The sequence below is a fragment of the Rhineura floridana genome, chromosome 10 (assembly GCF_030035675.1).
Source record: "Rhineura floridana isolate rRhiFlo1 chromosome 10, rRhiFlo1.hap2, whole genome shotgun sequence".
Classification (NCBI taxonomy): Eukaryota; Metazoa; Chordata; class Lepidosauria; order Squamata; family Rhineuridae; genus Rhineura; species Rhineura floridana.
This window is the reverse complement of record NC_084489.1, coordinates 64,296,198-64,308,229: the sequence shown is the minus strand read 5'-3', so window position 1 is coordinate 64,308,229 and position 12,032 is coordinate 64,296,198. Positions and strand designations below refer to the sequence as shown.

The window sequence follows — 12,032 nt, the reverse complement described above, 5'->3', positions numbered from 1 at the left end:
CTACCTCATATGAAGCATGGGCATGTCCTTCAGAGGAGAAAATCAGCTGGAATTGCCTCACTCTCCTTCCTCCAGCAGGAGGGTCTCATGAGCAGAACTCCTCAGACAGGATTCAACCCACAGTATCCTGCCTTCGTCAGTCACATAAATCAGTTTAAGAAATAATATAGTTCTTACTTCATACCTGGCCAACGCTGAAGATCTGAACATACACTCTGGAGGGGGCGAGGCTGCTGTCTGTACAGGTAAGATGAACGCAAGACACTAAAGACATCTGCAAAACCTAGAACGTTACCATAGAAAAATTCCTCTTATTTCTGTTTTGCAAGCACCAAGCTAAACAATGACTTAATTGTTTTAAAAATATATTTATGGAATCAAAATATTTTACAAGAGAAGTTATGTCAAAATAAGTCTCAAAGCATCTGTGTCAGAACATGTATAGCTTAAGTTACTGCACATCTTTAATTTTGCCATCTCCCACCTCGCTGGAATCTTCACAATTCAGGTTTCCTGTTGTAAACAAATAAACCTGACGTAGTCTTCATATACCAGTATCTATGACTTGGTAAATTAAAAGGGGGTGCTGAAATGTTCCATTTTTACAACAAAATGATTTAGAGTTGATCTTGTTGCTTTTCATAGCCACACAGTAAAACAGACAATGACTTCTCACATTTAAGCAACAGAAAAATAGAGCTGAGAAACAAAGGCCATTCATGGAGTCCCTGGCATTTGGGGGACTCATACCCAGTCTTCTCAACTCAACACCCCAAAATAGTATATCCAGTTTAATAGCACTGCAGCAGTTGGAAGAGTGGGAATTGAAGTAACTGTCCATTCTGCAAAGGATTGTGTGAGTAAAGTCTCATTTATCTGCTTTAGAAATAAGCAAGTATTTTATGGTGAGCTCAGTAGCTGTAACAGAAATATCATCAACAAAACAGCAACAAAACTGTGTATGCAAGTAATCTTCCTACTTTGTTCCAAAACAAACTACTGTAATGAGGTTGAATGACATGCATGTTTTTTGTCTGGGATTATTGAATACACTGGAATGAAGTTGACTGACTCATACAATGCAGACAGGGCCACCTGACACTGTGAGCAGTTTCAGAATTGACAGGAGGCATGAGTATCCCTAGACATATACATCCAGGTAAAATAGACTGTAGACCATGTCAAAGAAGTATGTTTGATGTATAGGTAACAACCCTGTGGCCAGTCTGATTCACTCTCATATGAACGCCTGATCCTATGCACTTGCGAGTCTCATTGTGTTAAAAAGGGCTTGCTCCCAGGTAAGTGTACACAAAAAAATGTTTTATTCTTAGGCTGCAAATACTCTTATTTGGACACTAAAGTAATGTAAAAGGAGCCTTGAAAAGGTCACAAAATTGTTTACTAGCACACATTTAACTATGTTAGTGCTCTACAGTATATCTGCAACCTGAAAAAGAAACAATTCTTCCAGTGCATAAAAGCTTCCATGCCTACTTGCTTGGAGGCAATTCTAACTCATCTCATGAAAACAGGCAAGCAGCTATTTGCAAGCCTACGTTAAGGTGCAGTTCCATAGAGAATGAATGTGTGCACTTTGCATGTGACATTGCTTTCTCACTACAACATATTGAGGTGAGCAATACATATTTAATGTCTAGCAAGATTCAACACAATTGTGCAATTATTCTGGAAGGTGTAGGTATTTATTTAATGTTGACCTTCATTTTTATAACCTAGTATGAAAGTATGAAAATACTTTTCAAGTATGAAAATATTATAATTATGCCTTTTATAATAAGTTTAGTTTTTAAAAGATCCAACAACATATACACTGGAGCGGGTGGAAAAGATTAAGTCCAAAGGAAACATCTGTGCTGGAAGCAATGCTAGGTGGTGAGTGGGTAAGGGTCTGGTCTGGAGGCAGATAATGCAGGGATTTTCCTGATGCTTAACAGGTAAGGATCTGCACAGTGCCTGTATGTGAGACTGCTGAGAACTCTACAGATGCCACCTTGAGTACCATGATGAAGTAAAAATACAAACGAGGTAAGTAAATTAACTAAATAATTAGGAGGAGTCGGAAAGTAGCATAATGGCAAATATGTCACAATGGGAACCCATGGCTAATGATTTATTCATGCAGTCCTAGAAATGAGATGGAGCTAAACCCGTAAGGGGCTAAGAATTATGAGCATTAGCACACAAATTATGTAATGGTAAGATGTGGGCACAGGAAATTATTTTTTAATCAAGTGGCTGCTAATTTCCAAATTGGTTTTGTAAATTACCAACTCTGCTAAATTTAATTATAGCAACATTGTCACCAATTTCAGCCGAGTCCAGTGGCACAATATAGCTAGAGAGGAGGCGGGTGAATAGGAAGGACTGCAGGCAGAAACTAATGTATTCCAAAAAATAAAGCTAGCACAGATTGTAGGGTTCTTGGGGGCATTAAAGCAGGGATGGGGAACTGCTATGTGGCATATGAGACTCTTCCCAGGCCGTGTCCCCTTCTCAGTCACATCCTCCCTGATCAGCCCTGCTTTGCACCCTCCTTGACTGTTTTGGTCTGGTTGGAATGGGCCTGTGATTATGCTTCTTGCTTGCCTGGATGGAGGATAGAGTTGGCATGCAAGTGTGTGTAGAACCTAGCCTACTGTACAAAGGTAAAAACCACATTTGTTGCTCTTCCCATTTTTGCCTCTGGCCTTGCCCGCCACATGTATGTGCCCCCCCTCCCGAACTATGCCAGAAGGCTAACCAGAAAGGAATGTGGCCCTTGGCTGAAAACTGTTTCCCATCCCTGCATTAAAGGGGAATGGACATAGAAATGAAGCAGAAAGGAAGCATCTCACTGGAACAATCTATCAAAGGGTGGGGTGTGATACTGCCTGGGGTTCAATTCAGTAAGTGATTCAACTCTGCATGTATGCTAATATAATATCCTAAGACATACCATATTTATTTTCAAAGAAGGACTGTGTGGATATATATGATGTTCGCCAGTGTGAAGAGATTTTGTTTTCTACACAAAAGCCAGGAAGTAGCCTGTCCACTAGTTCATTAAGCTGGCTAGCTTTCAAATCAGACAGTCCTAGGTCTCGTAGATTAAGTATTGGCTGTAAAAAGAATAGAAGTATTCAATGTTTAAGAGCATCAGATTATTCCAAAAACAAGGTCCAACCATTAAGATTTGAGACCCATGACTCTAAAAAGGTTTCCAGAAGCAGAAGCAGGCCAGGAACCATTCTTTTTCCATTTCATTAACCCCAATCATTAAGCTTTTTCAAGATACTGATTTATTTCCATCAATTTTTAAAGCTGTGTTCTCCTTTTTTCCAAAATAGAATTTTTAAGTTGAAGTAACTGTTCCTTACTCAAATACAAATGAAACCAACATCTACATGCAATAAGAAGCCTCTCTTTGATGCTGTTTCAAACACCAACAAATTATCAGTGACCATCTTTCAGAATATTGAAGTATACATGGGTGATTCAAATTCAAGGGTGAAGCTCCAGTGCAGGGGTAGGGAACGTTTGACCTCCAGATGGTGCTGAAAGACAACTCATTTCAGCCCCAGCAAACACGGCCAACAGACAGGGATGATGTGGTTCAACAACATCTGGAGGGTCAAAAGTTCCCCACTCCTCCTCTAGAGGATAGTTACCTTAGTACACTAAGAAAAGCATAAAGGAATAATTTATTTTGTAATTCCTAATTTCTCCTGTAACAGACAATACAAACCTATGCATGCCACCTCAGAACTTTCATAGAATAGTAGAGTTGGAAGGGGCCTACAAGGTCATAGAGTCCAACCCCCTGCTCAATGCAGGAATCCAAATCAAAGCATTCCCGACAGATGGCTGTCCAGCTGCCTCTTGAATGCCTCCAGTGTCGGAGAGCCCACTGCCTCTCCAGGTAATTGGTTCCACTGTCGTATGGCTCTAACAGTTCAGAAGTTTTTCCTGATGTCCAGTTGAAATCTGGCTTCCTGCAACTTGAGCCCATTATTCTGTGTCCTGCACTCTGGGACGATCAAGAAGAGATCCCGGCCCTCCTCTGTGTGACAACCTTTCACGTACTTGAAGAGTGCTATCATATCTCCCCTCAGTCTTCTCCTCTCCAGGCTAAACATGCCCACTTCTTTCAGTCTCTCCTCATAGAGCTTTGTTTCCAGTCCCCTGATCATCTTTGTTGCCCTCCAGTTTGTCTGCATCCTTCTTGAAGTGCGGAGACCAGAACTGGACGGAGTATTCAATAAGAGGCCTAACCAGTGCTGAATAGAGGGGAACTAGTACTTCACACGATTCGGAAACTATACTTCTGTTAATGCAGCCTAATATAGCATTTGCCATTTTTGCAGCCACATTGTACTGTTAGCTCACATTCAGCTTGTGATCAACGACAATTCCAAGATCCTTCTCACATGTCATACTGCTGAGCCAAGTATCCCCCATCTTATAACTGTGCATTTGGTTTCTTTTTCCTAAGTGTAGAACTTTGCATTTATCCCTGCTGAATTTCATTGTGTTGTTTTCAGCCCAATGTTCCAGCCTATCAAGGTCCCTTTGAATTTTGTTTCTGTCTTCCATGGTATTAGCTATACCCCCCAATTTTGTATCATCTGCAAATCTGATAAGCATGCTTTGTACCTCCTCATCCAAGTCGTTAATAAAAAATTTAAAGAGCACTGGGCCCAGGACCGAGCCCTGTGGTACCCCACTCGTTACTTCCACCCAATATCATGGAGCACTTTGTCAAAAGCTTTGCTGAAGTCGAGACATATTATGTCCACAGCATTCCCACAGTTTACAAGGGAGGTTACCCGATCAAAAAATGAGATGAGATTAGTTTGGCAGGATTTGTTCTTCATAAATCCGTGTTGGCTCCTAGTAATCATTGCATTGCTTTCAAGGTGCTTACAGATTGACTGCTTTATAATCTGCTCCAGAATTTTTCCAGGTATTGATGCTAGGCTGACTGGTCTGTAGTTCCCTGGTTCCTCCTTCTTGCCCTTTTTGAAGATAGGGACAACATTAGCTCTCCTCCAATCATCCGGCACTTCACCGGTCCTCCATGTTTTCGAAAAGATAATAGAGAGCGGTTCTGAGAGTTCTTCAGCCAGTTCCTTCAATACTCTAGGATGCAGTTTATCGGGCCCTGCCGATTTGAACTCATTCAAAGTGATTAGGTATTCCTTGACCATTTGTCTATCAATCTCAAGGTCCAATCCTGACCCTTCTACTTCATGTTTCCCGGGAGGGTCATAGGCCCTTTTTGGGGAGAAGACTGAACCAAAGTAGGAATTGAGCACTTCTGCCTTTTCTTTGCCATCTGTTATCATTTTGCCATTCTCATTGAGTAGCTGTGCCACCATTTCTTTTCTCTGTCTTTTACTACTCTTAGGTAAATGCGTACAGGATCGTAGCCCCAGACTGTGCACTTCACAACTTCATTCAGCAGAACAGGAGGCTTCACTTATTAGCAATGTTCATTATTGCTTTAACTGCAGTGGACAAAAAAAATGTTTGACCAACTGCACACAGATGAATATTTGCGTATCAGCCACTTCTATCCTTTTAAAACTAAGTGGATGGTTTTATATATGCCACCCTGGGTTCCTTTCAGGAGGAAGAGCAGGAAATAATAATAATTAACAATAATAATAATAATAAAAATCTGGATTGACACAAGACAGCATTAAACACTAAATAGGAGCGTCCAACTTTGCTTAAAAAGATTCCTCTTCACACCACACTTAAGACATGAAGCAAATGTAAATCCTACTAAATAATACATGCATGCATATAAATCTATCGCTCCATGCAACAATTCTTACCTCACTGTTCTGTACCTCATGTTCAGGTGCTATTTCTTTTTGCACACACTGGGTAGATGTTGCAGCAAATAATGGAGCTGGACTTTTGGGTGAATGAAAGGCGTTGATGAGGTGACTCAAAGGAACTGTGACCTAATATAAAATAAAAATTGTGTGAAATCACAATCTAACATGTTTCAATTTCTCAGCTCCAATTCTGAAAACTGTACAAACCTAGTATTAATGCAATATGTGGTGTTCGTCAAGTATATAAAAATGTTGTTTAATCACTTACTGTACTCAATATAAAATAGGAATATAATGTCCTTAGAGGTAAAAAGATAAAAAATGCAGTGAATGAGATTAAAGTCACAATTACCCCTTGTCAGTTTTAAAACCACAAATTCATTAATTTGATCTGCATTTTAACCACAAAAATCTTCATTCCTCGTTCTTTTTAAAAAAATACTTTGGATTCTCATTTTTCTATCACACAAAGCAGTGAGATTTCAAAAAAGATATATACATTTTTGCAAGAAATCTTTAGATTTTCTTCAGAACAAAGAAATCAGTATTCCTCTTATAACGTGAAACATGACCTCTCTTAAATTGCCAGGATTCAATATCACTTAGCAATCTTTATGTCTAGCTATGCATTCCAACTGTTTTCAAAGAAATATTAGAAGGAAGCAATTTCTACTGTTTTTGCTCTGAGGCTCATCCCTCCTTGGCTTTTTTTCCTGATCACAAGAAATTGCATTAGCATGCAAGCTTCAGCAAAAGACAACCCACTTCTCAAACAACTTCACATTTCTTTAGATATTGTTGTAACTGCAAACTTGACAGACCTGTTTTCTGCTTTCTTCTTTCTCTTACCCTCCTTCCCCCACCTCAATTGTATGATTTAGTGCCCAAAAAACATTGTACATACTGATGCCACAGGTATCCTCCATGGACAGTGTTACATCTTACAAAATTTTAAAAAGCAATTCCAACACTAGATACAGAGAGTGTAGCAATATTCCTGAAACAAAGTATTAATCATTTTTATTTATTTATTTTATTACATTTATATACCGCCCGACTAGCATTAGCTCTCTGGGCGGTGAACAACAGAATATAAAAATACAAAACATCTCAGATCTCATAATAAATACAGCATAAACATATATAAAACAAGAAATCAAAAACAATTACAACAAAATTTAAAACTAAAATGAGTTACATATTAAAACACCATAGCAAACAGGCAAGTCTTAACCTGGCGCCGAAAGGAGAGCAATGTCGGTGCCATACGCACCTCTTCGGGGAGACTGTTCCACAGTTCGGGGGTCACCACTGAGAAGGCCCTAGATCTTGTCACCGTCCTCCGAGCCTCCCTATGAGACAGAACTCGGAGGAGGGCCTTCGATGTGGAGCGTAGTGTACGAGCAGGTTCGTATCGGGAGAGGCGTTCCGATAGGTATCGTGGTCCCGTGCCGTATAGGGCTTTATAGGTCAAAACCAACACTTTGAATCTAGCCCGGAAGCATATTGGCAGCCAGTACAAGCGAGCCAGAACAGGTGTTATGTGTTCCGACCGCCTGGTCCCCGTTATTAATCTGGCCGCCGCATTTTGGACAAGCTGTAGTTTCCGAACTGTCTTCGAAGGCAGCCCTACGTAGAGCGCATTGCAGTAGTCCAGTCGTGAGGTTACCAGAGCATGTACGACTGATGTTAGGTCCTCCCTGCTCAGATAGGGACGTAGCTGGGCTACCAGCCGAAGGTGGTAGAAAGCATTCTGTGCCACCGATGCCACTTGGGCCTCAAGTGACAGGGAAGGATCTAAAAGAAACCCCAGACTACGAACCCGGTCCTTTAGGGGGAGTGTAATCATGACAATGTAATATGTTCAGAGTAATTTAAACTATATCAAACATTCATGAAAGCTCAGTCTATCAACAGTTATTAGCCATGACTTAGAACTTTCTAATTCAAAGGCACTCTGTAGCACTCTTAAGGAGTTCTTCAAGTATGTTAACTAAACCTGCAACGGGGGGGCAACTGACTGTAGTGCGGAGTCTCTTGAACCCGTGGAGGTTCCATGCTCATTTTAGAAACTTGTTCATGATTAAAATGACAATGGGTGGCAGAGTATATTTAATTAGAACACTCAAAAAGGACTTATCTGAGTAATAGATGCTGCAGACAAAGAAAAGGGGGAGGGAGGCAGAGTATCTCTGCTGGCAAGCTTTCCAGAAACTTTTAGCTACCTGCTGCTGAAGACAAATGTATCTGAATAGATGGAGCTTTGATCCAGCAAGGCACTTTCTTTCCATGAGGTAACCTTAACATGGCAGTTTTGTAAGGTGAATTTTTTCATGCAAATTTTCATGATTCCACAGCTATGGTGAATTAAATCAGAAAAAAACTCAAGATTTAAATCATGGAGCCATTTTGAGGTGTTGCCTATTTCCATATGTGCTCCCCAAGTCTAAAACAGTTTGAGACCTTGAACTCCAAAACGATGACGGCAGAAAGCTACCTATTTGCATTGTCTTTGATGCCCCAAGCAATATTAATTAGGCACCAGTTTCTAAGTGGAGAACCAGCCATCCCTTATTAATTCAAGGTTATCTTACTGTCTTCACGCTTATTATCCTGAAGTTCTACTCGCAGGCTTCCTTAAGAGGCACCTGGCTGGCAACAGGCTCTAGCAGGGCCCTTGAAACCTCAATTTGCTACCTACAAGGCCAACACTCGGATCACCCCTCGCCGATTACCAAGAATCTGCCTTCCCTGACACTCTCTCCTCCGATCCCTCTCGCTCCGACATTTTGGGGGCCAGATCTCCAACAGCATTATCTACGCAGAACAATAGCGGCTCCCAGCAACATACTCCTCTCCCTTCCCTGAGCCTCGCGAGGCCTTTACCTGAGGCTGCACCGTGGTGGAAAAAGAAAACATCTTCGTCACTGCCGGCCACCCTATTCACAGCCCCGGACGGCCCCACTTTCCCGGCCCTTCCGGGTTCGTCCTCGGCCCGAAAAATGACTCGGTGGCTACTCCGCTCTCATGGAAAATGGCCGTCTCAGGCTGAGTTGAACCCAGCCCAAGCTCTTGTCTGCTGTCCCGGAAGTGGGTGGCCCGTCAATAGTGCTTCCGGGTCATCCTCACACTCCCTTCTCCTAGCAACCGGGCACCCCGTAGAATAAAAAGGGGAGGCGGGTGCCTTGAGCGTACCACATTGGGATGCAAGGGCGAAGTCGCATTTGCTTATATTTATTTGTTTCCGTTACCTGTTAATGCTCTCCTGCTGGAAAGCACGCGATGCAGCTACACATGCTAGGTTATTATATATCCACGGGAGTGGCTGCATACTATAGCCAGCATGGATTTTTCAAGTTCCCAGATCTTACCTAAAGAACAAATGAAGTAGCAGCACACAGGCTTCTTGGGGGGGGGGAATTCTTTGGAAATCCAATTCACTAAAAATTAGACAGCCACAAGAGAGGCTGTATGCTACAGGCAGCATGGATTTTGCACATTCCGTCACGTTAAATTGAAAACACCCCCATGCCCTTCTGCTGCTTCCCATAAGCTCATTTCAAAACAAATTCTTATAGTCCTTATAGTCCTGCACTCAGAACCACTTGCTTAACAACCCTCTAAGTTTTCATGGCCATACACAATGAATCCTTGGAAGTGTAGCTTGTGAAGGCTGCTGAGAGTTGTTAGGAGACTCCTATTCCGCTGACAGAGGTCCAGCAGCCAGAGTAGTTTAACTGTTAGCCCCTCTTCTGAAGACTGTAGCTCTGTGAGGGGAATAGGATGTCTCCCCACAACTCCCAGCATCCTTCACAAACTACACTTCCCAGGATTCTTTGGGGGAAGCCATGACTGTTTATAGTGAAATAAAGATCTGGTGTGGATTTGGCAAACAAACTTTGGCTTTAAGTTGGCTGTAGAATAAAAAGGTGGGGGAAAGCCTGAAAAATAATATACTGTTAATGTTTTCCTTTTGGAAAAGAAAGGGGCTTTCCCTCTGCCCAGTGCCCACCCATCCAATCCCCTCCCCTCCCTGTCAGCTTTGCTGCCCTAAGTGTGATTGCACAGGAGTAAATTGCATTAAACTGAATAAGAATGCAAATAATCAAACCTGCCCTGCCCTGCTCTCTCCCTCCAGCCTTTCCTCTCCCTCCCTCTCCCTCATGGTCAGTTTCACCTATTCTAAGCAAGATTGCAGGGGAGTATATCCCACTGAATGCAATAAGCATGCAAATGATTGATCAATTCTCAGCAAATTTGCAGAGGATCCTATTTCTTACCTCCCAGATTAAAAAGCAGAGAAATTCACTAATAAACCCTTGCAGTTTAAGAACTTACCTATAACCAAATAAATATTTCTGTCAAACTTCAAAAAGCAGGGAAATTGAGAGGCTATAGTGAATGAACCAGGAGAGCAGGAAACCTGACCTCCTCTCTAAGATATTATACTGTCTTACAAGTTTGTAAAAATGCAAACACAATTTGTGTTGGTCTTTCACATTCCAAACCGCTTCCTATGTAGCTTGGAAGAATTTAGTAACATGTGTCTCTGAGCATATGGCGAGTGATGGTAACACCTGCAATCAGGGCTGCATCTCAAAAAATGGTGAATTACATTTTTTGTATGCTAGTTGGTGTTCTTACTTTTGTTCTTCCCTGTGTTACTACTGTTTCTACAGAGAAACTAACCTAGAAAATTATATTTCTCTCATCATTCATCCAAGAAATCTGTCAATTTAATTTTTATTAATTTCAAGGTCCTTTTATTGGTCAACGTTGTATTATTGTGAATACAGCCTTTTGTGTTTCAAACTGGAAGTTATATTCTATTTCTATTTTGGGTTGAATCTGAAACTACAGTTCTCATGTAAAATCCAACTGATTACAATATATTGCTACTTAAACAATGAATCTAGCTGTTGGAAAAAACAAACTTGGCCTGCCCAAGATGCATGTGTTCAGCCTGCTATGCTTAAACCACTCCACTGAAAGAAAGGTGGACAGGGATAATTAGAAACATAGAGCACACCTATAAATTTGCTAGAGTATATTTCACCTTCCACTGTTTTATCTTATGCAAACTGACATTCCTCATGTCCACTGGAGACTATTCTGCAGAATAGTCAGTGCTATTATTCCACAATTGTTCTTGGAGTTTTTTTTTACTGTAAATTATGCAAAATGTTGCAGTACTTCACATATTCACAAAAACATAAGCAAAAGAAAAATAATTTACCATAGGAAACGTCACTAAAATTGTGAAGTAAATCAAACATATTTAAACTATCAACTGTCTTAATGTTGTTGCTTCCTCCCTGCTAAAACAAGATCAGCATAGCACATGTCTTGTTTATGTTATTTGGGCTGATTGCAGGTCTCCTGCTCCCCTGGTGCATTTAACTATAGCTGCTCAATTTTCCTGCTTTTTAAAGTTTGATAGAAATATCTGTTGGCTTATAAGTACATTCTTAAACCATAAGGGTTTTTTTGCCTATTAGTGAATCATTATTAAAAGAGCCTGTCACAACAGGGTCTTTTCAAACTTTAATGACTAGGCTACAATCTGAAATCTGAGAATAAACCACATTTTGACCTGAACTCAATGGGACATTCTGAGTAACGAAGGACATAGCAAATGACACTGTTTATAAATGCCAAAACTTTATAAACAGATTTTATTTATGTAGCACACTCTGCAACTCATTTATTCTGTTATAACTTTTGTTGACTGCCGTTCACTTCGCATGAGATACCCTACAACGTTATCCTCATTTGGCAGGTATAGCGGTAAACAGTGAAGCTAAATGGTAATAGAATACAAGTAGTATATTCTGCAACAACTGCATTTCAGATTTGTTTACTACCAGATTGTTATTTTTACATTTCATTTCCATTTAACCGCACCCTTTACACTTTATAAAAACTTATACAAGTAGAAAATATGTTTCCAACAAGCTACCCCCGCTCCAGATTTCTTAACCTTTAACAAGCCCAGGTCAAACAGCAATTCAACAGGTTTCATTTAACTTAATGGTGGCATAAGACACCAGCATCTATTTAATTTCTACCTGTCGCGAACCCTTAAAGATAAAGGACGCCCACGGGAAGGAGGAAATCCTATTTCCACACACACACACCCCTTTGTTAACCATTCAGTCTGATGAAAAGTTCTGGAGAACTCCA

General features: G+C 40.8%; 1 protein-coding gene across 2 annotated transcripts in view; it reads right to left on the bottom strand.

The window, feature by feature from the left end:
* Nucleotides 1–8,971, bottom strand: part of YME1L1 (YME1 like 1 ATPase) — a 35,313-nt gene extending 26,342 nt beyond the window's left edge. For both annotated transcript variants that reach the window (XM_061586683.1, XM_061586684.1), the window contains exons 1-4: nt 8,736–8,971; nt 5,844–5,975; nt 2,960–3,122; nt 185–283 (exon numbers count right to left, since the gene is read on the bottom strand). In XM_061586683.1, the coding sequence (XP_061442667.1) occupies nt 185–283; nt 2,960–3,122; nt 5,844–5,975; nt 8,736–8,768 (427 nt within the window). In that variant the 5' untranslated portion in view covers nt 8,769–8,971. The remainder of the gene's footprint in view (nt 1–184; nt 284–2,959; nt 3,123–5,843; nt 5,976–8,735) is intronic.
* Between the last annotated feature and the right edge of the window lie 3,061 nt (nt 8,972–12,032).